The sequence below is a fragment of the Solenopsis invicta genome, chromosome 12 (assembly GCF_016802725.1).
Source record: "Solenopsis invicta isolate M01_SB chromosome 12, UNIL_Sinv_3.0, whole genome shotgun sequence".
Lineage (NCBI taxonomy): Eukaryota > Metazoa > Arthropoda > Insecta > Hymenoptera > Formicidae > Solenopsis > Solenopsis invicta.
The window spans coordinates 9,275,236-9,302,839 of NC_052675.1; the positions used below are offsets into that span (position 1 = coordinate 9,275,236).

At 43.6% G+C, this 27,604-nt stretch overlaps 5 protein-coding genes across 6 annotated transcripts; 1 reads left to right on the top strand and 4 right to left on the bottom strand.

Annotated features, from left to right (window-relative positions):
- The first annotated feature begins 639 nt into the window (after positions 1 to 639).
- Positions 640 to 27,183, top strand: LOC105195411 (pseudouridine-metabolizing bifunctional protein C1861.05). Of its 2 annotated transcripts, XM_011160789.3 has the most exons (10): positions 640 to 828; positions 1,140 to 2,057; positions 2,846 to 3,208; positions 3,313 to 3,652; positions 3,737 to 3,852; positions 4,024 to 4,083; positions 15,146 to 15,351; positions 15,870 to 16,069; positions 26,397 to 26,635; positions 26,723 to 27,183. In XM_011160789.3, exons 2-10 carry the CDS (start codon positions 1,833 to 1,835, stop codon positions 27,044 to 27,046), a joined length of 2,073 nt encoding a protein of 690 aa, XP_011159091.2. In that variant the 5' UTR covers positions 640 to 828; positions 1,140 to 1,832; the 3' UTR covers positions 27,047 to 27,183. The 2 variants fall into 2 exon arrangements, with proteins under 2 accessions (XP_011159091.2, XP_039312020.1); XM_039456086.1 differs by lacking the exon at positions 1,140 to 2,057 and having other exon boundaries at positions 642 to 828.
- On the bottom strand, positions 4,096 to 12,900 carry LOC105195407. Its single transcript, XM_011160785.3, has 4 exons — positions 12,058 to 12,900; positions 9,751 to 10,941; positions 8,851 to 9,301; positions 4,096 to 8,507 (listed from the first exon to the last, which is right to left on the bottom strand). Exons 2-4 carry the CDS (start codon positions 10,459 to 10,461, stop codon positions 8,203 to 8,205), a joined length of 1,467 nt encoding a protein of 488 aa, XP_011159087.1. The 5' UTR covers positions 10,462 to 10,941; positions 12,058 to 12,900; the 3' UTR covers positions 4,096 to 8,202.
- Positions 16,104 to 17,829, bottom strand: LOC105195408. The gene is made up of 4 exons (XM_011160786.3): positions 17,661 to 17,829; positions 17,508 to 17,574; positions 17,090 to 17,427; positions 16,104 to 17,009 (listed from the first exon to the last, which is right to left on the bottom strand). Exons 1-4 carry the CDS (start codon positions 17,695 to 17,697, stop codon positions 16,747 to 16,749), a joined length of 705 nt encoding a protein of 234 aa, XP_011159088.1. The 5' UTR covers positions 17,698 to 17,829; the 3' UTR covers positions 16,104 to 16,746.
- Positions 18,200 to 21,517, bottom strand: LOC105195409. Its single transcript, XM_011160787.3, has 2 exons — positions 19,994 to 21,517; positions 18,200 to 19,437 (listed from the first exon to the last, which is right to left on the bottom strand). The coding sequence occupies exons 1-2, from the start codon at positions 20,268 to 20,270 to the stop codon at positions 19,049 to 19,051; spliced, it is 666 nt and encodes a 221-aa protein (XP_011159089.1). The 5' UTR covers positions 20,271 to 21,517; the 3' UTR covers positions 18,200 to 19,048.
- Positions 22,345 to 25,200, bottom strand: LOC105195410. Its single transcript, XM_011160788.3, has 2 exons — positions 24,214 to 25,200; positions 22,345 to 23,859 (listed from the first exon to the last, which is right to left on the bottom strand). Exons 1-2 carry the CDS (start codon positions 24,347 to 24,349, stop codon positions 23,357 to 23,359), a joined length of 639 nt encoding a protein of 212 aa, XP_011159090.1. The 5' UTR covers positions 24,350 to 25,200; the 3' UTR covers positions 22,345 to 23,356.
- Positions 27,184 to 27,604: the final 421 nt, after the last annotated feature.

The following is a 27,604-nucleotide window of genomic DNA, read 5'->3' on the forward strand; positions in this document are numbered from 1 at the left end:
AACTAATTACTTATTTTGAGTATTGAAAGTTCTGTTATAAATACTCAAAATAAATAATTAGTTATTATTCAATTTAATTTTGATACTAATTTACAAAGATGTTTTTAGATTCTTTCCTCTACCGTATAATCTCTGTTCGTACGGTTAAAGATTTAAAAATGTAACTTTTACATTGTTCTTTTATGAAAAATAGTTTAACAAAATAAGAAAGAATTGTGGAATGTTGCGTAATCTAATTGCAATTTCAGTAAAAAAAAAAGTAATTATTATTTAAAAATTATTTATTATTGTATTAAAATAAAAAAAAATAAATTTTTTAATTTAATTTTACTTGCTAATTTTTATTTAATTTAAGTTTATGTTACCGTTTTTTGATTAATCATTGGTCATAACGCGAATATTTAGAAAGGAGCGCGCGTTTTGAACTTGCCGTGACACTTGTGTAAATTCAGATGGCTAGGCATTTTTGTCCACGTCAAGGAGCAAAAATGCTATTTTGTTTTGGTTTAATAAGATTGAATTTGCGTCGAGCTTTCCCCACTCTTCTAACAATCGATCGATCAATCGATCGATCAGTCGATCGCTGGAGAAGACGTAGCGAGAGGATAAAGTCCAACTCGCTCACTGCGCGTCAGGAATCTAATCGGCATTTTCATCTTGCCGCCATACGACAGCTGTTTATTTTCTAACCTATTCTTAACCTAACGTTCAATCCTTCGCACGTGTCGATGATGCCGAAGATTCAGGACTGGTGTCACTAATTCTGATTGATCTAACAAGGCACATTTCGCTTATCGCTCATTTGTCCTTGTTTAACATTTGACAAAGGTATAAATGATTCATAACAATAGAAAAACCATTTTGTTACAATTGTTTTGCATACGTTGCTACTAAATTATTTATCGAGGAGATCTCTATGTTGCCAAATATGAAAATTGTTCTGAAACTGGTTCGTAGGCAGAATCAACATAAATGATTCCAAGAGCGTTGCATAATAGAACGCATCCTTTGATTAGTAAATTAGATTGATGAATTGCCAACTGCGCGATTTAAAACTGATCATCCCTAACCTAATTTTTTTTCTTATTACTTTAATTACTAAAATATTATATTTTATATAAACAATTTATAATTTACAGAAAATGGACGAGGAAAACAATAATGCAATCAATTTTCGACAAAATAATACGATCGAAGTCTCGCTGTTGGCTATTGTTAAATTTAATCAAGTTAATGGGAAATGATGACACCGGGTCTCGGCGCTTTACAAATATCGCGCACGTACGCCCCGACCTTTGAACTCACTCGGGTGTAACTTCACGCGACAGAACATTCGTGACATTGAAATCACTTTAAAAAGTTCATCGAAGTAGAACTTTTCGCACCTCCTATCCTTCCTCTTTTTCTCTCCAGTACCAAAAATATAGATCCATTTCGTTTTAAAGTATATGGCGCGGTGCAGCTACAGTGCAGAGGGCTCGGCACGCAGCTGCAGTGCCGGCGATGCAATCCGGAAAAAAACGATCGATGTCGGACGAGAGGATCCCCTATCGATCTCGATGGAAGGGAGATAAAAGTGGAAAACAAATGAAGATCGTAACGCGTGGAAGTTGCCGAGCGCTTCGACAAAATAAAGCGGCGGGATAAAGGTGTCGAAAACTCGCTCTCAATCTCGATTTATCTCGAGTCTTTTCAAATAACGTTTGGTTATCGCGGATCGTTCGTCTTATCTCTGAAGTAGGCGATAGTAGGCGAGTCCACGCCGCGCAAGGGTGTTCCCGTATCCCGCACGTCGTTGTTCGTTGTCGCCTGTCCGTTCACGCATCTCGAGTATGCATCGAACCAGTCTGTACGATCTCGCGGCGAGACTTCCGTGGAGAAGATCCGCCGCGCCGGCGATCCATCGGCGATCGATTACCTACGGGTCGGACGTCGCGGCGGCCCGTAAGCACGGTCTACCCATCGTGGCACTGGAATCGACGATCATCACGCATGGCATGCCCTATCCCGATAACTTGAACACCGCGCTGAGAGTCGAGGACGCAGTCAGACAGCGAGTTCGTATAGCACGTCCAACGATGCTCTTTCTTTTCTTCCTTTTCTTTCAGGATTCAAGATGATTCGAGAGTAACAGTAGACCTACCTTAGAGTAAAGCTAAATAAGTATTTACGAGTAGTCATCACGCAGGTTCTTTCATTCATAAAAATGTTTTGCTGTCGCAACAAAAATTCAAAGTCATTTGTGATAATTTTTTGTATCTGTTAAAATATTATTTGTCACATATAAAATTTATGGCAGCAATATTGTAGTAATTCTAGAATATTTAGATCATACAAATTTTATGACAAGTATGATTGGGGATTTTTAACATGAATAAATGCCACAGAAAAATTTTCTCTAAATTTCACAAACAGTTCAGATATAAATTCTGTCTCTATTATTTAGATTGATTAAGTACCAAACATGTACATTATCATAGTATTTGCTACTTACATTTATCTACTTTAATTTTTTGTAACCAAAATATTGTGGCTGTACTTGAAAAACCATTTCTTGAGTGTTTGTCTATCGATAAAGCACCATGCACTCTTGCATCACACTCTGAAGAGGGTCAAGAAATTTTGTTTGTCATATATACAAATTGCAACAGCAACGTTTTAGTGATCTTTTTAGAAAATTTAAGTCATTGTCAATTATACAATCAATTTTGCATTGGTGTGTCACAGAAAACTTTTCTTTCTAAATTCATAAACAATTAAGCTGACATGTTGCCAGCTACAGCTTTGAAAATTAATTTGTCACAATTAAACAGAAGTACTGATAATTTGCTCGATCCTGTTTCAGGGTGCTGTACCTGCAACAATAGGAATCATAGATGGCACGATACACGTAGGCTTGAACAACGAGCAGTTGGAGATCCTGTCCAAAGCAGACTCTGCAAAGACCATGAAGTGTTCACGCAGAGATATCTCTTTCATTCTGTCTCGTGGATTGAATGGTGGTACAACAGTCAGTGGCACAATGTTAATTGCACACGCAGCTGGTATTCCAATAATGGCAACAGGTGGTATCGGTGGTGTTCACAGAGGAGCTGAACTGACTCTTGACATCAGTGCGGATCTCGTTGAACTTGGACGCACGCTGGTGGCAGTTGTCTGCTCCGGAGTCAAGTCTATCCTAGACATTGGCAAGACCTTAGAGTACCTGGTAGGTACATGAATGTATACATTCACTTTCACGGCTCATACAATTTATTAACGTTTGCTTTATTTCCAGAAATTGATATAGAAATACGGCTTGTATGCTCGCAGGAAACTCAGGGAGTACCGGTCATAAAAATAGGTGAAACGCCCGAGTTTCCAGCTTTTTACTGCTCCGAAACCTCAGACAAAATAAAAGCACCGTGCAGAATCTCCAATACCAAGGAAGCAGCCGATATCGTGAAGACGCAGAAGGTACTGGGAATTAACACAGGGATATTATTTGCAGTCCCTATTCCTGAAAAATATGCGTTGCAGCCCAGTGTCATGGACGCCGCTATATCCGAGGCTTTAAAAAAAGCCAGTGCTATGCGCATAACGGGTAAACAAGTTACACCGTTCCTTTTAAGCGAACTCAACGAGATCACGCGTGGTCAGTCTCTTGAAGCAAGTGAGTAACTAATAGATAGCGACGTGCTAATAAAATACCATAAAATGTAATGTTATGTTTAAGACGTTCACCTTATTTTTACAGACATAGCTCTTATAGAAAATAATGCCAGAATTGCGGCTGAAATTGCTTTGAATCTCTCCGAAGAGTCTCGTACAACTCGCGGACCCGTACGATCGATAATATCAAAGCAAAAGCCGGTAAGTCGAAAAGAAATATAAAACTTTTCAAAAGCGAACATGAAACGCATTAAGAGGCGACGTTGAGGAGTTACCGATATAGCTTATCACAATATTCAAGGCTGACGCAGCGTTAAATAAATCACTCCACTATCTCCACTTGAAGTATACTTATATCGATGTCTTGTTCAGATAGTGATTGGCGCGTCAGTCCTGGACACTGTTTTGCAAGTGAAGGAGCCGGAAATAAACGTAAGTCAAAAATCTCACAATCAAAGTTATACTAAATAACCAATTTTTTTTCTTATATATTCATATTACATAATATAGTTTGTAGAACAGTAACAGTATTTATATACAATTACCACCTTTTTTTTTATGTACACTTAATAATATCAAATAATGGGAAATCTCGCGTAGAACAGGGGAAGAATACGGTGTATGTTAACAAACGCTTTATAGAATAGCAAACCTATGAAATACGACCGTTGCAACCGCGGCGGCGTATCCCCGTATAACATAAATTAAATACAGACGCAAGCTTGTCGATACGATATTGTGAAAGGTTCACCAACGTAAACGCGCTATTGAGCTCGATTGTAGCTTGTAACTACTTGTTAATTATTTCGTGTTCACCCTTCTTCACCAATAGTCTTCAGATACACTCTTTTTTTTTCTTTCGTCGCGTCGTTCTGTCGTCTTTATACAATATTAAGGTAGTCAAAGCTTTTTTTAAGTGTGCATACTTTTCCGGTATCGCGCTACGATCACTCTATGAAACGTCTCGTTTGCGACATCGCACACGTGGCAGAAACGGATCGATTGGTCAAGGAGCCGCGCGGTTCAGTGGGAAATCGGTCTTTATTACCATTTGTGCGAACGTACTTTTAATCGTCAGCTTTATTATTTATTAATATTGATACTTGGACCTGTTCAGCGACATTTAATACTAGAGAAGATGATGCAAGATGTGTAAACTCTTATCTACTTATTTCTTGTCTCGCAAAAGAAGATCACATTTTTGTGGATTGCTGTCTCTTGCTGACCGATCTGCCGGATTCGGATCCAACGTGCAACGTCGCAAACGACTAATTATTCGACCATACCTAGTTGTCTGAGATATATAATAAATTGGGTTTTAAGCAGGCACTATTCAAAGCTCCCCGTCTTCCACTTCAATTTGTATATATTACATATAGATACCAATCCCTTACAAATCGCTACGCTTGTTTGAACTTTGAAGTCTTTCTTGCAGTGTAGTTGTATATAATCAGGAAATATCGCCTGAATAAAATATAAACGCCTAAAATCTTTCACTCTTTCTTTTCTAGTTGATGGTAATACAGTAATACGACAACCGAAGCGAATTCAAGTATCTCGTTTCTCCGGAATGTGATATAAGTTTCATATATTCTTTTTTTTTCTTGCTTTCTTTCTTTCCGAACGTATTTACTTTCGACTAATTAAAAAACGAGTCTCTCTCTATATCTCTTCTGTGTATATAACATCTTTATATACATTTAGTGGCAGAGGCTGTGTGTCTGCGAGGTGTAAGCTTTCACATTATTACATTCAACAATAATTCGATGGTCTGATTAAGAAAGAATGATGGGAACTTGCGCGTTGTCGGCAAAAGAATCTTTTTTTTTACGCGAAGGGGGAACGAAAGGAGTCAGTTATCTTACTTGGCGACAACGCATGAACATTCTACTTCGCTAATAGTGGCCCAAGGGTAGTCAGGCGACCGTTCGAGATTAATAATTACCCTGTTTTCCAGACTAGTGTAATTATACTTGGACATGTAAAACGCCAGATTTCGAAACACGTAAATTCAACTGCGACAGATAGGGTGAACGTAAAGCGTTTCCATCTTGGAACATCGGCGGAGACGTGCATTCGGACAATTAACAGATAATATCGGATAATCGGTTTCTCCTTAAGCAGACGATCGACACTTATTTTGTCTATCATGCCGGTATATACAGCCTACTATAGTATTTGTATCCATTATCATTGTCACCCCCATTAAATGTATAACCCTAAGATTCCTTTAATCCTAGCTAGGAAGCCAATTTATTTCGAGTTTTTACGCTATCTTTGTCGCTTACAAGACGGATCCTCATCATTAGGACACCGGAAAGGCGTATGAGGTGTGCGGAAAAAAAATAGGAGGAGAACAGTTTGCAACATTGAATGAAATAACTCCGGTCCTTGTTTTAGTCCAAGAATGATGGTCCAGTTACAGGGAACGTATCGGTATAAGCTATTTGCGTGACGTGTATCTTTTAGATGTGTATGTAAAAGCGTATTGGGAATTGTTCAATCGTCGCCTACATCGAAAATCTCTCCTTCCCTTTAATTCTCTGCCGTATTATTAACGAGGAAACTACTTCATTATTAAGATTGGTGTGTCTAGACATACATTCATTTTATCGCAGAAGGGGAGAAGGATTAATTTGGCAGTAGTATCTCGCAATATTATCCCGTAACTAACTCGTAATTGTCTCTGAAGGTATAAGAATCGTTATGGAACTTAATGAGTCATGCGATTCGTTAGCTGGTTAGATGGCAATGTTTCTGTGAAGCGTACCCAGGTAGCAAACTGACGCTGTCGTCATTTTGACGTCAGCTTACTACCTGGAAGTAGTAAGCTGTCTAGACATACAAATTTTCTACATTATTAAAAGAACGCGTAAAGTCATAAAGTTTCAATATAGCCTGAAGCTTCCTCAAGTCGGACAAAAGTCAGAAATTAATAATGAGTCTTGAATCATTGTTGACTTTCTGGTTACAAAAATGTCTATTAACTCTGCTAAACTAAATTTGCTAAATTTTTTATTATTTTGCGATATAATAATATTGAAACGCGTAATGCGCGGATTCAAAAAACGAATGAGAAATATTAGAGCGAGAGATCTTGGCGATATAAAGTGGAAAGGAAATAGATCTCTCTGTACGTACCATCGAGATAACGTTTTGCCAGACAGAAACGCGATCCACGAAGTATATCCGATTACTGGCTCAGAGTCTTTAATTAACTCGACAGAACTGTCGGTCCAGAGACAATCCAACGGGAACAGGAGCTTCGTGTGTCGTTTATAGGCGACGATAGTTACACTCGACTGTGACATACTACCGGCGTGAGTTGAACGTTATCTTTACATGAGAAACGACGGACGATATCCTCCCGCGTCACACCAATGACACGATCGATGACGGCTTTTATTCGGATGTGTGAGTAACGCAAGAAAGTTTCGCGGCTAAAAATAAATTTGCAAAAGTAGTTATGCACACCGACCATGCGAGGACGGAAAGGCATGTAAGGTGTACACATGTACTTGCGAGGAGAGCACGAGGCAGTTAATGAGCAACCCGCCGATGTCTAAGCGCGCGCGCATCACACAAACACAGCGAAAGCTCGCGTGGTAAAGCGGCGGATTAATTCTATAAAAGTCAGGAGACTAAAGAAAGTGGTTTCTAACGGTCATTTAAAATTAGCGTGTACCTACCCTCTATAGCTCGACGTCGACGATGACGAAATTAGCATACGACTATGAGAGTATGGGCCGTAAATAGAATGTAGTTTCTTCGAACTGTCTTTCACGCGGGGTGAGTTGCTCGCCGCTCGTTTTAAGGAATCATAGGGCAACGACGTTTCAACCTCGGATTGCGCTCTCTCTCTCTTTCACACTCTGTTTCTCTTTTTTCACCCTCAGATCGAGGGAGTTTCGCTCTCGCCCGCGATGTGCGCGAATTTAAATGCCCTTTTGCAAATTTTACCTTACAAAACGGAGATAGCTCTCTTTTCTCTCTCTCTTTCTCTCTGTCGCACTACTGTATATGTTTTTGATTTGGTTCTTTCGTTATTAATTGTATAGTCCACAGTGATATCGATTCGTGAATGCTTGGTCTCTCTCGCGTGTGTGTGTGCGTGTGTGTGTGTGTGTGTTTGTGTTTGTGTGTGTATCTCACCGTCTAACGCCATCCATCGCCGTTCGGTCTTCCCTCGGTGTTACGTATTAAGTGCGCACTATCGCGAATCAGCGGTAAGACCTCGAGGGTGAGAGGTAGGTGAGGGGTGAGCTATAGAGTACAAGTTGCGCAGCGGTTGTCAACCCCCTTCACACTCTCGCCAATTTCGCGTGCGAATGCGAACGCGACGACGTTTCCTCATGTATATCGCACCGTTCCTTGGACTCGCGCCAGCCAGTAGCTCGCTGAGTGTATGGCTATGTGTTACTCTCTTAAAAAAGAAGCTGAAGTGTCTGACAGAGGGTTGTCGTTCTTTTACTTGTATAGCGGTATGTCGGCGCGCCGCCGATTGCTCCTGTACAGGAAACGGTTCGAGGTGCTTCGCCACCATCTCCATAGTCAGGTGCGCCTACTCTGACCGCCCGTTACGGTTACGCCTGTGCCCGGGCTGGTGCCGTTCGACAGCAGCAGCCTGCGGTTAAACTCACGCATCTCGTAGTTGTTGTTACCGTTGCTCTTCTCACGGCCGCCGCCGGCCGCGCAGCTGTTGTGATTGTTCGCCGAGGTAGGCGTTGATTCCTCGAGTATCAGCGCGCAGTGGCTGTTCGTGTCGCTGTCGGCACCGCCGTCTTGCAGATTGTTCGCCAACAGTGGATGCCGGCCGGTGCTGCAATCGTCCGATTGCAGCAACAGCGAGGCGTTGCCTAAAAACGAGAATGACGGATAATTCTTTCCTTTCGTAGAGAGAAAAAAAAAAATCAAATTTTTCCTTGTATCTCGAACGAGAATTATCTTTGTCGTTAATTTTTTTACCTCTATTCTGTTACAGATAGATAAAAGAGTAGCGATCAATACACGTGTATTCGAGTAGTTGCTCTTTGTTCAAAATTATAACTGTATGATTTAACTCTCTTCTAACAGTACTAATGACTGGAAAAGCTAGAATCTAGATGTAACGCATCATCGAGTTTCAGCGTTAACTAGTCCAGATCCTCGACATTGAACCCGATGATATTTTCAACGACGGAGATTCAAACACGGGCGTACCGGAAGGCATGACTGCGTTAGGCAATGTTGTGCGTCTCACGATGCTACCGTTGTTGGCTGTTTCCGGCAGCACCTGGGAAAAGGGCGGTTGCGCGAACGGCGTGGCCGGCGGCGGCGGCTCCCTCAGCAATCGTATTTTCTGTATCATCTCCCGTATCTCGTAGCGCAGAATGCCGAGGAAGCAGAGCTTGGTAAAGGTGATGACGCAGAAGCCCAGGACGAACAGCAGGTCCGCCGTCTTCCTGAGCCAGCGTAAGAGCGTCTCCTCGCAGCCGCGCACGTAAGGCTGCATGCAGGACTCGCTCGCGTTCATGCTGGGCCCGCAGCAGGATTGCGACCACTCTCTTCTTTCTTGTCCAAAATCCCTGGGCCCGGTCACTCCGCAGCACATGAACTCCCGCTGAAGTCGGTCCCATTGCTCGGTGAACCGCGGCTCCTTACCGTAGTCCATCTGCAATTGCGAGTGGAGAAATCGTTAATCTATCGAACGGAAAGTCGAGGGTCTTGCTCTCTCCCTCTCCGTCTGTCTCGTTCGAGGAACTGAAGAGCCGTACAAATTTTTTTCTATCCCGTTATACATCGACAGAAATCGATTTGTTCGCATGCCATCACTTGGGTAAAAGTCCACTTGTAGATAAAAATACAAGCCAATTTACAAATAGTCATTTACTAGTCCACGAATCGTAAACGAGTTGAAAACTTCTTATAGACCTGTCCTACAAACTTGGACGTGCAAAAAAAAAACTAATCTATTTCGATATACGACAGAGAGCGAGAGAAAAAGCTCATATGTTTTTCCACTTCTGACGTAATGCGACACGTCGGCGAGCGGATCGGGAGCGGCTTCGAAAAGATCGCCGTGCAAAGAGGAGGACGCACTGGCAAACCGGGGCTGCGCACCTGCAAACGTAGCCTGAGCGTGGGCCTGAGGTCGGCGCGCATCTTCTCGAAGCGGAAGATCCAGGCGACGCCGACGACGGCGTCGCCAAACAGCAGGATCAGCAGTAATATCCAGTAGACGTGGAGCAGCCGGGCGCTTAGTCGCCTGGCGGCGATGCAACCGAGCAGCTGCACCAGGCCTAGCTGCGCCGTCAGTGCGAGATAGCCGTAGAGCGCGGTGGGGTCGTAGGCGCGAGGTACACCCGGCACCACGTGTCTACGTGGATCGCTGGTGAACAGGAGGGTCTGCGACACCGCGGCGGCGAAACCGATCGCGCTACCGAGCAGCACCAGGTTACAGGCGTAGATCCAGAGGCGATAATATCGCATCGCGACGTCCTGACCACCGCCGGCGAGTCGTTGGGACGTCACCGACGACGGCGCCTCGTCGGCGACGTGATCGCGGCTGTTGCTCCTCCGGTCGCCTCTTTTGAAGACGTTATTGTTATTGACGTTATTGTTATTGTTGTTGTTATTATTATTATTATTGTTGTTGTTATTGTTGTTGTTTGTAGTGGTCGTCGTGGTGTTGGTATCGGTCGAGTGCCGATGCTCCTCACGGTCGTCCAGCAGAAAGAGAAAGGGCGGCTTCGCGCTGCAGTCCTTCGTCGCTGTCTTTTGGCTGTGCGTCGACTGCGGGGTGACTGAACGTTGCAGCAGCATCACCGTCATACTATCGTGCCACCCTGGTGTGCGTGTCCTCGTCGTAAGGATTGTACCCCGCAAACGCGGGGAGCTAAATAGGAGGAGAGACGGGCCAGCGCGTTGCACCGCTGCTGGTGGTGATCGTCGTCGTCGTCGTTGTCGTCGTCGTCGTCGTTGTCGTCGTCGTCGTCGTCGTCGTCGTTGCCGCCACCGCCGCCGCCGCCGCCGTCGCTGTACTTAACTCGCGAGGGTGGTGGTGAGACGAAGGTGGTGGCGGAGGAGGAGGAGGAAGAGGAGGCCCGATCCTCTCTACTCGTGACCGGCGCGAGTCACGCGAGGCACGTCGTGCTGCATCGCCGCACCGGAAGGTCGTTGCTGGTAACGTTCATGGCTGTCTCTCCTCGTGTCACGCGCACCTGTCGTCGTGCACCGTCGTTGAACACACCACCAGCGCGATGGCAGTCCTCGGTGTTCCGGCAACCGGAACGACGACGACGGACAATCCTCCTGTGGGCAAAGAAATTTATGGGAAAGGTGTGAGAGACGTAACTCGTTTCGTAACACACCCAAGGGGTTTGTCTTTTATGTTTCTAGAACACATCTTCCACGGACTCGCTATTACATGAACCTTTCAACAGTTTCAGACTCGAAAAATTTTCGATTTGACCTTCGATTTCGGATCCTCCGCCTCTTCAAGCCGCACGATTCGACCTTCCCCCTCCTTCCGGCCGTCCTCCCTTTCTGTGAGAGGTCATTCTAACGGGGACACGCGGGGAGCGCGGGAATTGAACGGAATTCAACATGCGTTTCCGTGTCGAAGCCAACGTAGCGGGAAGAGTAGCGGGAGGGAGGAGAGCTAGCGTGCGCCTCAGCGGATTGTATTTCTTTCTGACAGTTGTAGCGTGCGATAGGCGATTCTATTTATCGATCCTCCGCCGCCTGCCTCTATGTAGCTTCTCCGAGGAGGGACAGAGATAAATCGTGCGAGATAGAGAGAGGATATGCGCCCGAGTGAGTGTATCGGCACGAAAAGCGTCGCCGGCTCGGCGAACCGAAATCAAAAGAGAGACAACCTATCCTGACGCAGATGCGAGGATAGCATATTTATTGAATTACTGAAGAAGAGAAAATTGAAACGCCGAAGAAATGGCTTTACGGAACGGGGAGCAAGATAACCCAAGCGGGAAATCGTCGCTTTCGTGCTACGATCGAAGAATAATAGGTCTCTAGGCAAAGTAATTATAGTTGTCTGCACACACGAATCGTCCCGAGATTTATATCCTCATCAGGGTCGCGGCACGGAGCACGGACATGCATCGTCGGTCAGGGCGATGCGCCAAAGCGTGCTCCCGTTTCCGTGCATCGGCACTCGCATTGCATGCATGCATGGGTAGGCAGGCAGGCAGGCAGGCGGGCCGCTGCCACGAGTGTATGCGAGTGGCGCATTGTAATGAAAACACGGAAGAGCGAGAGAGCGGTAAGGGCCCATCGATCGTTTAAACCCTGCGCGTTAGCGCGCGCTCCGACTCACACCGACACACGACACGAGCGAGAAACGTATAACGCGAGAGAAGGAGAAAGGGGTGAGAGAGAGAGAGAGAGGCATTGATAGCGCGCGGTTACCTCTTTTTGTCCTAACGGAGAAACAATTTCCAACGTCACGAAGACGAGCAGTCAACGTCCTGGCCGGCGTCCAGTACTGCCTGCTTTACATAATCCCGCGGAGGGAAAAAACAGGAGTGTGAGAGAGAGAGAGAAGAGGCGCGCGCGGATCGATGTCGCGCGACGTACCGCGTGCGATCCTTTCCCGACGCCGGATGCCGGAGCGAAAGGTCGTGGGGACGACGACGTTACCGCACGTACCTCACCAGGGAGCGGCGACAGGCGTGATAAAAAAAGATTATCGGGCAGCCTTTAATTAGATATCGATACGAGGTGACATCCCTAAAGAAAAAGAAGAAGAAGAAGAGGCACGAAAAGCTGACAGAGGGGAGAAAAAGGACAAGGGGGAGACACACGCGCGCGCGCAAGAGAAAGGGAAGAAAGGGGTAGGAGGGCCGAAAGGTGGCGATGGACGTAGGGAGAGGGAACGTGGCGTTATGCAATCTTCCTCCCGACCTTCCTTCCCGTAGGAATTTATCGCTCGCTACGCTTTTCGCCCTATTTTTTTTTTCGCATGCAACTACAGGGAATGCCGGAACGGCGGTCACGCGAGCTTGGCTCACGATCACGTCGGGGGCCGACCTAGCGTCCATTCGTCGACGACGGTCCGCACGGCGTGGACGCGTGGCACCCTCTCCCTTCTCTCTCCCCCCTCGACCGCTCTCGAGTGCCCTTTAAATTGCTCTCTTCGTACGGCACGCATTCTGATGCGTCACAATTTCTTTTGGCAGATACGACAGCGAACGACGGAGGCTGTTAGAGAGGAGAGGAGAGGAAACGAGAGGAAGGAGGACGGCACTCGCGACACCGTTCGCGCTGACCCGGCTTATTCGATCCTCTAGCATACCTCTGTGTAGGATTCCTCCGGACGATCAGAGGCACGCGCGATGTCGTGGAGCGACGTCCCTTCTCGGTGAATCCTCGTAATCTTTCTCGTCCTCCGGGCAGAGACCTCTTTTTCGAGAAATATAGAGCTTTCTCGTGGAGAAAAGGAGAGTCCTTTCTTTTGAGGAGAGTGATCCACTCTCCGACTTCTCTCTCTCTCTCTGTCTCTCTCTCTCTTTCTCTGTCCCACGACTACTTTGCACAGACGCGAAACACTGCTCGCGAGAAGCGAAAGGAAATCCTGGCGGATGATGATCGCTCGGGAATCGCGTCTTCTGCGACGCGGCAAATGTCACGCGACGCCGACGTCGAGTGCTGCAGTCTACGTGCACGCGGACTGCGGAGGCGCGATCTCGTACGCCGGGACCGCCGCTGAATAATCACTGCTGCTGCAGCCGGGTGTCGTCAGTCGGGCCGATCGTACGAGGAACGTTGCGCTTGCGGTCGCGATCGTCGTCTTCTTCGTCGTCGTCGTCGTCCTCCTCCTCGTTGTCGTGGTCGTGGTCGTGGTGCTGCTGCTCGTGGCGCGTCCTTCACGGGCATCGCCGCGAGAAGAGTCCTCCTCGGCAACGTCGTCCACGACGTCGTCGTTCATACCAAGATCGGCCGCGTTTTTTCCTCACGTCATGTGCGTCCCGTACTCGTGGCCACCACCTCTCAGCAGCAGCAACAGCACCTCGACGTCGTCCTCGCCTTCCTCGTTACCCTGGTGATCGTAGTTTCACTGGTTCCTCTCGCCGCCGCTGACGTCCTCGTTCTCGTCCTCGGCCTCCTCGGTCTCGGCCTCGTCCCCGTCCTCCTGGTCGTCACAGTCGACACTTGACAAGGCCGCCGCCAGCCGTAGCGCATGTCGCTCGCACGACGCTTCGTGGAGCGGCGCGACGCGACGCGACGCGCTGCTTCTCACTGCCACGGATCACGCAGAGTCGAGAGCTCGTGCGCGCGACCGAGCGTCGTCGTCGTCGTCGTCATAGTCGTCGTCGTCGTCGTCGTCATCGCCGTCGTCGCGACGCCGCGGCCACGACGCCCGACGCTTCTCGCCCCGCGCACCCGACGCATAGGACGATGTTCCAGGCGCGGACACGCGCGACTCTCTTCACCTATCTTACTCTTTGTTTTTTTCTTCTCTCTTTCTTTGTCCCCCCACTTTCTTTTTCTATCCCGTCGACGCGGATAACACGCGGCACACCCGGGGCTGCGTGGATCGCGAGGGTGGTCACCGTGAACAGCGCCCGAGGTAGGCAACCGGACTGACACGAGGAGGCTCTACCACCGCCGTTACCGCTCGCGAGGCAGACTGATAGATAGAGGGAAGACACGCAAAGGGAGTGTGCAAGGGCGGACTATCGTAGGTGACCGAAGTGGGCGATCCGCTTCGATTTACCGACGACCGCTGCTCGAGCTGTCACCGGGAAATAAATTCACGTTACGATATCACTGTTTCACCGTTTACGATAGGGTGGACGAGACTGCAGTCTTATTTGTGAAGTCGCAATGGAGTACCGTACGTCGTGTCGCGAGAAATAGGTCTGACCGATAAGGTCTCGCTTGCGGGAGGGTGCGCGCAGCCCCACGTACAGCGTTGAATATACGTAGAAATAGAGTCGAGGTGGAAGGAAGAGGTGGAGAGATAAAAATGTCCAGCTGTATGTTACCACCGAGATGCGATGGTAGTAGTACGAAGCAGACAGAGAAAGAGAGAATGTGTAGAAACGGAGATACGTAGGCACCGGTTATACTATGCGCTGAGTTATACAGGGACGGGGTGAGCAGGACGGAAGGGGCAAAACGCTACATGCCAACTTGAATATCACAGGGGTGGGTCTTGCGTGCTGCCCCTTAAGTACTCGCTCTCAGCTGTGCGACCCCGGAGCAAACCCTCTACGTGTAATTGAATCTTTACAAAACGGAGGAAAAACGGATGCACCCAAAAAAATGAGCATTCTTCGCAGATGAGCTTTCTACTTTCTGCAAAAATGTAGAAGCGCTCTTTCTTCAAGAATACTTTTATCCTAATCTTAATCTCTCTCTCTCTCTCTCTCTGTCATGCGGAAAATAAATGTCTCACGTGAAAAATCGAAAAATTGAGCAGCGAAATTCTATATATTAGATCACATTAATAAATTTTGAATGATCCTGAAGAAAGAGTGATTTTTTTTTTCAGAATGATGGTAGAACGTACACCGGGCGAAGCAGATGCAGCTGCGGCGGGGTCGGTCGAAACGTCGCCGACGCGTTGCTCAAACTCGGCTTGGAAAACACGCGTCTGATATCTGTCGTTGGCGATGACGAGCATGGAAAGACTATTCTCGAGAGTTTAGGAGTCGGAGGCGAAATGGTGAAATGCATGTCGGACGTGGATACCGCGAGGTACGTGTCGCAATCTTGCCGCTTCGTTGACGAGACGAAACAAGAAACTTAAATTGAAACCAACAGTCCTGCTGGACAATATATAACGAGGCTGTAAATACTCCGAATAGTATATCTGAATTATTCAAAATAATAATTTAATTACTCAAATCCACGAATTGGTGGAAATGTTAATATGTTTAAATAACAGCTTTTCTTGGTTGTAATCAAAAATCGATTTTCTGTGAAGAATACTTTCAGAACCAGCTCTAAGAAGACCTAGGAAGAAACACAAGCATGTGATCTTATTATTTTATTAGCAGTATGTTGTTCTACTTCTTGCAGTAGAGCGAAAATATAATAGTTCAAACTCGAATCAATAAATTTGGATTCCGATAAATTCGTTTTTTCACAGATATAAAAATTCGAATTATCAGGAAAGTTCGATTATCCGAATTTTTTCTTTTGACGAAATAATTCGACAAATTGATTATTCGAAAATCCATTCGTATTTGACTAATTGTACACTAATGTTACAGGTTCACGGTGATACTGAACGTTAACGGCGAATGTCACTTCAACATCAGCGAGATGGAATCCTTCGCTGCGATCGACTCGAAGTTGATAAAGGAACATCAGTCGCATCTCGAAGAAGCTAGTCTCATCGTTCTTGACGCAAACCTTGAATTGGATACAATGCGCTACGTGCTCGATGTTGCGTCGCAAGCGAATGTTCCAGGTGAGTGATTTTTTTTCAATAATTTATCATCGCATCTCGCAAAAAAAGAATATTTCTTCGTTTATTAATTTTCTACATACTTGTAAGTCAGATAATCTACAATTCTATTATACATAGTATATAATATTTATAAAATATGTATAAAAATCATGATATATAAAAAAAATGTGCGCGCGTGAGTATAACAATGGACGGATATTATTCACGCAAGCGAATTAGCTTAAAGGAAATCAAATGTAAGTTAATTAGCTCGAAAGAAGGCAGCAATCTTACACATGTTTATCCATATTAAAGGATTAAAATTAAATACAAATAAAATGTGGAATTTTTGAAATAGATTATCATTCACTTTTCATTTCTTCGCTCTCTAATCTTCAACTCTCAAAATCAACCTCTTAAAACCGAGGCATAGGGAATGAGGGTCGAGATCAAACCCAGAACCTGCTGACTACAGTCGATCACTCTCACACGGAACTATTTATTAAAAATAACGGTAAGAGCTTGCACATAAAGCTTTTATCATTATTTATAATATACAAATATAAAGTGGACGGATTAGAATTGTACACCGGTAGTGTACAGTCTTTCTTCAGAGACAGATCTTTTACTTGTTAAAGATAACCGGTAAAAGTTTTATGCGGAAATTAAATTTTTCGTCAAAAGCAGGCGATTTGACATTACACGTATCCGCTTCGTGGCACCGCGTGATGAGACTGTGGATTCGGTTGCATCTGCATTACCAAGTTGCGCGACTCTTTGCGCAGCCTGTAACCTGTCCGCGCGTCCAGATAAAGAAAGAACGCGGCGAACGTGTGGATCATGAACGATATGACCGCGAGACCGTAGGACCACGACAAGTGATTGAAATTCGGATACATTAACCAGTCCCGGCGCCAACATTGCCCGCCAAATATGGAGACTGCCAGGAAGAGAAGCGCGCCTGGAATCAAAGCGCATCATCCAGGTTAAAGCGCATTTCAGTATCTCCAAACTTTTAACTTAAAAAGATGTCACACTTACCAGCTACTGCGTCGCATATAAATACGGTAGAGGACAGAATCCACTCGTAATGCAAGACAAATCTCAATGGCCAGCGTATCCAGATCAAGGCGATCACAAGAAAGGCAAAGATAGAGAGCATTAGGGCCAATGTGACAAACGCTTGCACGACCATGAGCCATGGCGGTAGTAACCATTCTCTTATAACATAATATTCTTGAGAAAATATGTGATGGCAGCCATCGAACTGCTTATCGAACTGATAGTAGGGATAACGGAATTGCTCGAAGCAGTATTCCCAGAGCCCCATGTGCTTGAAGTTACTGAACGTCTCCTGGTACGACTGTATCCAATACGGACTGGAAAAATTATAGAGAATCAGCACCACTGCTTCTCAAGTTAATTCGGGATTGTTGCTTTGAAAGTTACAACGCTTTACCTTATAAAGGCCATCATCAAGAGAAAGAGCGCCACGAACGAAAGCCCTCCGCCGAAAACGACCGCGTCTATAAGTGAAAACGAAGAGGGTAATAATAAGTACAGGTTACGCTCGAGGTAAATCACGCTGTGATCGACTTAATAAATTACTCACTGGACGCCCTGTGATACTCTTGCTTGTCCACCGACATGATGACCTTTTGGAAAGGCCAGCGTGAGACCGACCGACTTCCCTAATTTGTTCGTTTACGATTATTGTTTTCGTTCGTCACCGAAGCTCTATCGTAACCCCTCGCCACACCCAATTGGTCCTACACTGTCCTACACAACCGCCACCAAGTCTGCCAACAGAAAGATATACTTTACCAACAGACGGCACTGTCGTTTCCGTCTATTGATAATATAGGCTCTTCTCTGTGTGCGCGTCTTTTTACACGCACTAAGGGACGAGTGGAGCACGGATATATATACGTATAAAGGATGTCGTTGATTGGAGTGGACTTAATAATATCTCCTTCGTTAAGCCTCAAAGAAAAAATGACTTTTCAGCTTCTTTCAATTAGTCTTTCATTGGTTTGAATGGGTGTTTCAGATTTTCAATCTTATCTGTCGAGAGATATACATATAATTTATTTGAATTTTCTGGTGTATAAATTTGAGCGAGATTGATAGGCTTGTGGGAAGTAGAAGATATCTTGTATTAGAAGTTTTTATTTGATAAAGGACGGAATTACAAAATTGACTTTGATGTCCTATTAATCTCGTTAGCTCCGATTTTCACAGATATGTGTCATTGGAAAATGCGTAGCTGCATTGAGTGCATTGTGCGAATATCGTAAATCTCGTGCGCAAGACTTAATAATATAATTATTGTACATACATATGTATAGTAGATACGATTTACAAGGCATTTCATAATTCGCGTCTCAAAACGCTACGTAGAAAAGTTCGTGAGAAGTCGTACGAGTAATAAAAAGTGATCGCAACCGAGTCAACAAATTAAAATTGTAAAATTACTAACATATTTGTTGAAAGAAGGCAGAAGAGACAAAAAAAAGTAGCGTTGCATCCTATTTATACAGAAGATAAGTGTCCATGCGATTATCACAGTTAGACACGCAACAGACGACTCTTCTTCTCACAAACACAATTGGTCGAGCTTTATATTAAAACGGAGCTGTCTCTCTGAATAAAAAAAAATTGTAGATTAATCCTTTGCGAATTTTTCTGCAAGTGTTTTAAGACGCGTATTTATCGTCCTATATATTATCGTTAATATCATCGACAAATATATATAATACAAAGCCATATACGTAATATTATATAAAGATATAAAATATCGTACAAAAATATTAAAATTACATATTTTCTAAAGTTAAATTAATACAGATCTGTTTTTCGTATCCTTTTGTACATTCTACAGAAAGAGAAAGGTTCTACAGTAAAACGTTGCACCTCATGGACGGAGTGGTACTACAGACTTTTAGTACGAATGCTTGTACGCAATTCAATTGCGAACGGTGAGGAAGTGTTTTTCCTTCTTTAGGCGCGAGATTCGAGTTGAAAGCGCGTTTGAGATTCCTTGAGATAGTTTCGTTTCTTTCGTTGTATGGTTGCCTCTACCAGCATCAGACCGCTCGCGATCAGCGTCAGCACACTGCCTATGACGCCCAAAGCGAAAGACCATCCTAGATAATTATTGGTGTGCCCGGGCATCCAACCGTCCGCGTTACCGAAGCAGGCGAATATGATGACCGCCAAGCCACCGCTGAGGCCGCTGGCCAGCAGCAAGAAACCGATGGTTGTTATCAGCTCAATGTATCTCTTTCGCTCCGGGTCACAGCACAGAGTGAAGAGCAATATCAGAAAGAATGATATTAGACCCAGCAGAAAGCATAGAGTGAAGAACACTTGCGTGGCTATCATAAACGCTGCAACAAACAATATTACATGAAACAAACAGTAAAGGCTCTTGTTAAGCAACACATTTGTGTCAATATTAACTTTGAACCAAGTTGGAACTCTTGTTTTAATTCTTAAAACTAGAAAAAAATGAAAAGTTAAATTGAGTTTGAAGTTAATTAACATTAGTTACTACAAGACAAACTTTAGTCTATTGTTTCATCATCATCATCATCATCATCATCAACAAACATTAATTGCGTTTAATAGAAAAAACAACAATACTTTAATGATTGGTTTAGGGCAAAGAATTGACATTCGGGCAAGAACCAAGGGCAAAAACCAATCATATTGATGAATTTTATAACAGTTGCAAAGCTGCTTTTTGCATTGCTTTTTGCACTCAACACAACCATTACATTGTCAATGCATTTCAGTTCGACGATGGCCCAAGATACTCTATTATTCCTAATAGCGAATCTTTCTTTGAATATCCAAAAGAAAAATAAAAAAAAATTCACAGTTTAATGTTAGCAAAGAATACAATTTTCTCGGATCGTCCCGTGTTGTTGCGCGACTACTTACGGGGCAGGAGAAAGCCGCGGATCTCGGAGTAGCCCGCGGTGAACGGGTCGTAGACCCATCTGCAACCGACGAAGAATCGCCTGGGCGCGTCGGACTCTTGGGGATTAGGCAGCGACCTAAAGCAGTGCCGCCACAGGCCAAGTCGGTCGAGTTGCGCCCCGACGATCCGCGGGTCGCTGACCAACCAGGAGGGCGTGCCGAACGCGACGCACACGCAGACGAACGCCACCAGGAACACTCCGACGCCCACGTTGCCGGACAGGCTCCTCTTCTTCATGTCGCCGCTCCGCGTGCTCTCCTAGAGACGATCGCGAGAGAGAGACGAGACGTCCGGCCGCCTGGACGCGCAACGTAAACTACACTTTCATGAAACACAATTCCTATCCGACGGTCCCACGGCACTAATAACCACACCCAAGCGACCCGCGTTATTGGCGGAGCAAACGGCCGAGTTGTAACCTAACCTAACCTACGGCTCACCTCGAGCCACGCGCAAATCTCCCACAAGCGGGGCGTTAAACGTAACGAATCCATGCAGGTCCGTCCCCAGGAAGGGCTCGCGTGTTTCGAAGAAAAGAAAAAAAAGTCTTTTGTAATCAATATTACGATATCAAATAAGCCAGTAAAGAAGACAATTGATAAATCGACGTTTAAATTGAATAAGAATTTGTTCGGTGCAAATTTCCTTTGGTCCGGAGGAAAAGGAAAGCATTTAATTCGTGTTTCTTGTTCGAGAAAACGAATCCTTCATCCGTGCGTCCTATGTTAAGAAAAATCGAAATTTATTACAGCAAGTTCCGAAGGAAAATAAACGATTAAAGATTAAAGGTAAACAATTACGAAGAAATTGAAGAGGTGCGCGAAACAACGAGAATTCCGGGATATAAATCGAGAAAGAAATCGATTAATGAATCGACGTTTAAAATTTGCCTGGCGCGCAATAGAAACAAACAAGAAGCGCTCTTTGTCCCCTTGAAAAGAAAATGATTTTTTTCAAGATTCTCGGAAACTCGCGACGATCCTACGACCTCTCTCGTCGTCCCTGCATTCGCCAAGGTGCATGTGTCATAGTGCGCATATCATGTCTTATTTATCGTTTCTCTCTTCATGATCGCATTCCGACCTTGACGTAAGCGAGTGCGCGTTTCTCTAAGCCTAAGCCTGCCTCTCGAACGATCTAAATTGCATAATTCAGAATAATATTCTATTTATTTTAATTCGTACATGATAAAGAGCGACTGAAGAATCGCGAAAGACAACGTGCAGAAAGATGTGCGAAGAATTAAAATAATATTCAAAAAATTCACGATCTTTTTATTCGAGGAGCAACATACAGTCCCGTTTTAATGCAAAACTCAATCAGTTGTGTCGAAAGCGTAGTTCTGTTTGATTTTGCATGTAAGACGAAATACGCGACAAAAAATGAAGAAACATTATCTAACACAGTTAAGTTTAACTCTCCCGTAAAAAATGTTCATGTATAATTTTATATCGAACATGTCCATAAGTATATGTAATTACACATTCGTTTATATATTCATGAACAGGTGTTGAATGAATAATATAATTATATATTTATGGATATATTCGATATATAATTATATCAAACTATATATAAAAAATTTTTCCCCCGTGATCCAACTTTTTTTTTTTCTTGCACGAGATATTTCTATGATTTAATAAATTTTTATATCAAGAAGACGTCGGTTAAACATTTCTTAAACGTTCATTAAACGTAAATAGTCTGCTTGAGACGATTTTATCTTTAAATGTTCGGCGAAAATTACAAATCACTCGAAGTGGATGTGAATGTGTTTCTCGTCGAGGAAGAACGCTTTCTTTTCCACGTTACGTGACTTCCGCTCCCCTCACGAAAATTTGTTTACATCACTCTCATTTATATTCCCTTTTTCGCTTCAAACAAAAAAAAAGGAAATGAGAAAGACGCGCACAGTATTCGTAGAAATGCTGCACATCCTGTAACTGAATCACAGAAAATTATGCGACGCGAGTCATCGCCGATCGAGATTCCTTCTGGTAAGACGCGTCACCTCGAAAGGATCTCGTCACGCCGATCCACGATGACGCATTAATGCCAGCTGCCGCGGCTGACATAATCGCGGAAGATTCAGCGCGGTCGATTAGAATAGAATCTGAATTAGGTCAAACACGGCGGACACTTTCCTCGGCGAAATCGCGTGCACGCGAGAGACCCCGCGTCTCGTAATTTACGATAAATTTGCGAGAACAATGTGGGTCACCATGCGGCACAGGTGTACTTAATTTATTTAATTAGCGGATTCGAGGATTGCACGACACGCAATCTGAATATCCGAGTGACGACACGCTGGTTATTAGGAAAAATTATTTTATTATCATCTGTATTTCGGTATACAAGTTTCGGAGATTCATTTCTCTCGCAACATTAATATATATAATATATATCTATAGAACTTATGTACATGTATAAAATTAGTATCTACGAACGTTTTTAAAAAACAATGCAGATAAATGGACGGATTATTTTAGATATGTGCGTCACGTCGACACATTTAATAGCACTTAGGATAGAATCTAGTCGTGTATCATTTTTTTTGTAATAAAATGTTTTATATAATTTAAATCTTTAACGCAAGGATAATCGTGTAAAGTGGCTCCGCGTATCTTACTCTATTTGAATTATGTATAATCTTTTAGACAACACATCGACAGCTTCTAGAGTACCCTCCATAAGTTGGGAACACTTGCTATTTTTGGTATTTCACAAAAAATTAGATATCTCGATGAAAAAAAGTGTACAGAAGCTTTCAACTATACATTTTAAAGAGCAAAGACAGAATTCTTTTTAAAATTTCTAAATTATATAAAAATATTGAAGATTGATATTTTTCGCAATACTTTACTTTGAGCGCTGCAGGCTAATGAAATATCGGATAAAATTAATATGAAAGTATTTTAAAATGAACTGTCTAAGCTTTAAAATGTTTCTTGGAAAACATTGGTACGATAATTTTTTAACAACAATATTGAATTTTTTTGTATGAAAATTTTTGTAACTTCTAAACTAAAGGATTTATGAAAAAAAAAGGATAAAAATATTTATTATAAAGCTTCGAATTCGTACAAACAATGTTTTCAAAATTTTTAAAGCATGTGCAGTCATGCGATTGTTTACCTGCAAAATGTAGGATGTTTTCACACTTATGACAAGTACTGCGTATAATGTTACGATGAGTGGACGTGTAACAATATAAAATTATTAGTCTTCAAAGATTTATCCATGATACGTATTCAATGGATTCACGCGATCAATTGGTGTCGCGAATATTCGTACTCCTTGTTGGATTACGATGTAAAAATATGCTAAATAGTTGTATGCGTTTTCTGTTCCTCGTTCAATATCTGCTCCTGCTTCTTCCTGTGTCTCCGTCCCTCGATCAGGTACAGGATACCGGCGGCTATCAGGGTGACGCTGCCCACGACGGCCAGGGCATAGGACCAGCCGATATCGTTGTGCTCCCAATTGGGCATCCAATCTCGTCCGTCACCCCTCGCCCCGAATATAATCACCGATATAACGCCGCACACTCCTGCCAAAGTTAAATTGCCACCGGTCGCCCACAGGAGCAGCTGATACTTGTTGTGATGACGCGAACAGCAAGTGTACAAGATAGTCAGGAAGCTTCCGATCAGCAACAGGGTCAGGCATAGCGTGAAGAAGAATTGTGTGGCGACGAAGAAGTCGGGCAGAAGTATGTCGTGTATAATGTAATACTCCTCCTCAAACACCCACCAACAGCCGTAGAATCTGGTGTCGTAGAGGTGACGTGGATCCTGGAACCCTTGAAAACACACTTGCCAGAGACCTGCAAAGACAACAGCGTTCCTCAATTGCTCTGTCGCTGCCAGCTAAATGTTTTGCGCTTGTGATGCCGCGTTAGCGGAAGATAAATTATTGGACAATTATAGAGAAAGGGATGAGTTTGAAAGTAGCTCTTCGAATGCAATGTGATAAAAAAGTGAATAGAGTAATCATTTGTTGACGATCGAGCCTATTACGCGTGACGCATTATTTACATATTCGATAACGTCTTGCAGCAAAGATTGAAAAGTTTGAGTTTTCTCATGCCTACACGTTTAATATTTGAATATTTGGATAAATGCAAGTTATCTGTAAATACGGGTCAATATATCATGTTTCCAGTTGCACGTAATCTTACCGATCTTGACGAATTGCGGATTATCCAGTTTCCCGTCGGTCTCCAGCCAGTTGGGTGTGGTGAACGCGATCACCACCAGAACGAACGCCACCGCCGTGCATATCACGGCGGCTTTGCCCGTCCTCGTCTTCCCCATCACTCGCGAGCGTCGCTCGGATGTAGAGCGTAATCAAGGACGGCCAAGGGAGAAGCGTAAACTCCTCGCGATCGCCGTACGCAACCTGTGTATTATCGTTTTGCAACTCGTGCGGGACTCACAAGTACGCGACTTCCTCCTGGAGCAGGCTTAGCTCGGCGCGTTAGCGCTAGAGAGCGCTGCGCGTCGTCCTGCAACATCTTTCCCTTCCCCTTGTACTTCGACGACCTTTCCCTCTCTCCGATACCTTGCGGTAGAACTTTTTTGTGATCATCGAGAAGATTAACTCGAGAAAAGAAAGCTAAAACATCCTTTTTATCCTTTCCAATTTTCTTTTTTTTTTTTACCTTTCTTCCCTTTTTTGCGCTTTCTTTCTTTAGAATTGATACACGTTTTTTTTTATTAATTCATGGGATTTTAATGATAACAAAACTCGCACAATACATCTCGTCTGAGAGACGTTGCGTGAACGTTTATACGATGTTGATGGATATCGCAATGTCCGACTTTCCTCGAACAGAGCGTGTTGCATGGAAGTGGACTTGAATAGCTTGAATATAATTACGACCTGTTCGCACCAATGCAAAATTAACATTAATCCCGGGTTAAATTATCTTCTAACTTTATAGCTTTAAGAATTAGAAAAAGGCTTGAACAAAAAGATTGCTCCCGTACAGAACATTTTAAATTTGTAACGTTTCTATAATATTGCTGAAATATATTCCCATATGCTCTAATAATCGTAACACTTGTAAGTCAAACACACAAAAATCAACAATAAAATAATATGTAAGCTTAGGTAGTAACTAGTTAAAAAGTTAAAAATTAAATATTAAAGTTAAAAAGTTAATAACGTTTAACTAGTTATTTTTGAAACACAAACTTCAATTTATTAATTTTTTCCTGAGTTAAAAGTTTATCTATATAAAAGAAAAAAAAAAATATATATAAAACAAAAATTTTTTATTTCATCTAAACTTAAATTACAAATACAATATTAAGAATTTATTTTCTTAATTCTTAGTATAATTGTTTTGAGTAATCTAACTTTGAAAAATTACAAATTTCTAATTTAATATGAATAATGTTTTCCAAAATTAATTTAATTTAATTGTAATTTTTAATTTTGGGTTGTTACATAAGTTCGTTTGGATTTGGCGCGTTCACGTTAGCGTCTAGCGGGAAAGGAAAGGTTAAATGAAAGAGAGTCCACGTTGTTAACGAAGTTTGTTTTGTAGAGTGTTGTTGCGGCTGTATTTGACTATATAGTTTCTTCAATTTAGCGATTTAGTTAGTGAGTTTTGTGCAAAATAAAATGCAGAAAGAGCAAAAGAAACTAAAAGAGCATATTCGGCACATCATGCTGTTTTATTTCCGGAAAGGAGTAAACGCGACCCGAGCAGCTGAAAAGATATGCAATGTTTACGGAGCTTTTACGATTACCGGTCGTACCGTACAAATATGGTATGCTCGGTTCAGGAAAGATGAGTCCAAACTTGAAGATCGGCCATCCGGTCGACGTTCAGCCAACTCGTCTATGATATTGACTATAGCGAATAAATATCCATATTTAACGCTGCAAGAGATTGCGGACGTCGTTGGAGTATCGTATTCAACCGTCCATAAACATCTCAAGACCGAACGGTATATCAATTGTGTCGATGTGTCATCTTATGTAACAACCCATAATTAAATTTTTTTGCTGTAACTTTCAATTAAATATATTTTATAAGCCATTAACTTTAACCTAATTTGATTAAAAAAAAATTACATTAACTTACCCAACCCTGAAAAAGTGTATGTAATATTTTTCTACTCAACGGGATTAAAATTAATCTACATTAATGGACTAGCGTCCATTTTCATAAATGTAGATGAGCAACGTTGATCTCAGTTTAACTTGATACTTTTTCATTTTCATAGAAAAAGATTCTCTTCTATTTCTGGAAAATGATAAGATCAAACTGAGATCCGAAGTCGTTCTACATTGATGGAAATGAATACAAAAAACAAGGCGAATAAAGATCCTGATAATTTTTCTCGGCAGTCTGGTACGAGCCCACGGATATTCAAAAGGCGGCGAGGATATTTCAAGTAGGACCACAGTGGGAAAACGTGCTGCACTTCATCTCGCCGAATTGGAACGAGCTAAAAGTCATAAGCGAGCACCTTGGCATCCCCGTCATCGCCGAGACGCTGGACCCGGCGGCTGTGAAAAGCGTGGCCGAGCGGTTAAGCAAGCACATTCCGGTCGTCGTGACCACCTTGGGAGCGCAAGGAGTGCTGGTTTGTATCCTAAATAAGTTTTATTTCAAACCGTCTTTGCCCAAATTTGCGACGTTTCGACGTGTTCTCACTTTCCATTTTTCGTAGGTAACGCGAAAGGCTTCGCAAAACGAGCCCTTCTATGACGAGAGTGGCAAACTGGTCGTTAGCTCGTCGTCGGTCACGTCTCGATTGTATCCTGCCGTCGACGGCGCGGAAAGGACAGGCGAGATCGTCAGTGTGAGCGGGTGCGGGGATTGCCTCACCGCCGGAATAATTTATGGGATTCATAAGAACTTGGACGAGGTCGGTTGCATCTCCCTGGCTCTAGAAGCCGCCGCGCTCTCGCTGAGGTCCTACGACGCGGTCCCACGGACGGTCCGAGACGCCCTTCGCCGGAAATCTCAATATAATTTTCATACTATTAAATGATACATTATTAATAATTTTAATACTTTTTGTAATCGAATATTTTTCTAACCAACTGTAACTGTGATTAGCGTTCAGACTCTTAATTTCCGTAATTTAAGTCTTTGTACAAATAAATAATGCGCTTTTCATCATTGTTACTGCGCGCAACAACCGTTATTATATCCACTACACTACTACTACTGCTACTGCTACTGCTACTACTGCTACTACTTCTGTTGCTAGCGAACCGCGGTTTACCATTGATCAGACGCGCAACGGATTCGTGCTTGCAAAATCAATATGAATGTTTTTCCACCTACGCAGCGTCGTCCGATACGTTCGTATCGGTGGCCGGAGCAGGTCGGAGTAATCGAGACGAACCGCGTCCGTCCCCTGAAACTCGCTCGATCGCCCCCTCATCGCGGCATCCGTTCACGAAGACGCGCACGGCGCGCTTGGAGCACCAACGTGGAGTACGTCGTATTCCTCAGAGCGCTACAAAGTTGCGCGTTGATGCGACAAGTCGATTGGAAAGAAAAAAAAGAAATAGGTCTCCCGTGCACACCTTCCGCGCACCGT

Bases quoted from the DNA above. Each gene is read 5' to 3' on its own strand.
- LOC105195408 (XM_011160786.3), bottom strand. From the start codon at position 17,697: ATGTCGGTGGACAAGCAAGAGTATCACAGGGCGTCCA. The intron at 17,575-17,660 runs GTGAGTAATTTA...TTTCACTTATAG, and splicing joins AGAGTATCACAGGGCGTCCA to ACGCGGTCGTTTTCGGCGGA. The intron at 17,010-17,089 runs GTAAGTGTGACA...CTTTGATTCCAG, and splicing joins TATATGCGACGCAGTAGCTG to GCGCGCTTCTCTTCCTGGCA.
- LOC105195411 (XM_011160789.3), top strand. From the start codon at position 1,833: ATGCATCGAACCAGTCTGTACGATCTCGCGGCGAGACTTCCGTGGAGA. The intron at 4,084-15,145 runs GTAAGTCAAAAA...TTTTTTTTTCAG, and splicing joins TGAAGGAGCCGGAAATAAAC to AATGATGGTAGAACGTACAC. The intron at 16,070-26,396 runs GTGAGTGATTTT...TTTTCTCGGCAG, and splicing joins GTCGCAAGCGAATGTTCCAG to TCTGGTACGAGCCCACGGAT.
- LOC105195409 (XM_011160787.3), bottom strand. From the start codon at position 20,270: ATGAAGAAGAGGAGCCTGTCCGGCAACGTGGGCGTCGGAGTGTTCCTG. The intron at 19,438-19,993 runs GTAAGTAGTCGC...TGTTTGTTGCAG, and splicing joins CCGCGGCTTTCTCCTGCCCC to CGTTTATGATAGCCACGCAA.
- LOC105195410 (XM_011160788.3), bottom strand. From the start codon at position 24,349: ATGGGGAAGACGAGGACGGGCAAAGCCGCCGTGATATGCACGGCGGTG. The intron at 23,860-24,213 runs GTAAGATTACGT...TTGTCTTTGCAG, and splicing joins TCCGCAATTCGTCAAGATCG to GTCTCTGGCAAGTGTGTTTT.
- LOC105195407 (XM_011160785.3), bottom strand. From the start codon at position 10,461: ATGACGGTGATGCTGCTGCAACGTTCAGTCACCCCGCAGTCGACGCAC. The intron at 9,302-9,750 runs GTGCGCAGCCCC...TCGCAATTGCAG, and splicing joins CGCTCAGGCTACGTTTGCAG to ATGGACTACGGTAAGGAGCC. The intron at 8,508-8,850 runs GTACGCCCGTGT...TCTCGTTTTTAG, and splicing joins TAACGCAGTCATGCCTTCCG to GCAACGCCTCGCTGTTGCTG.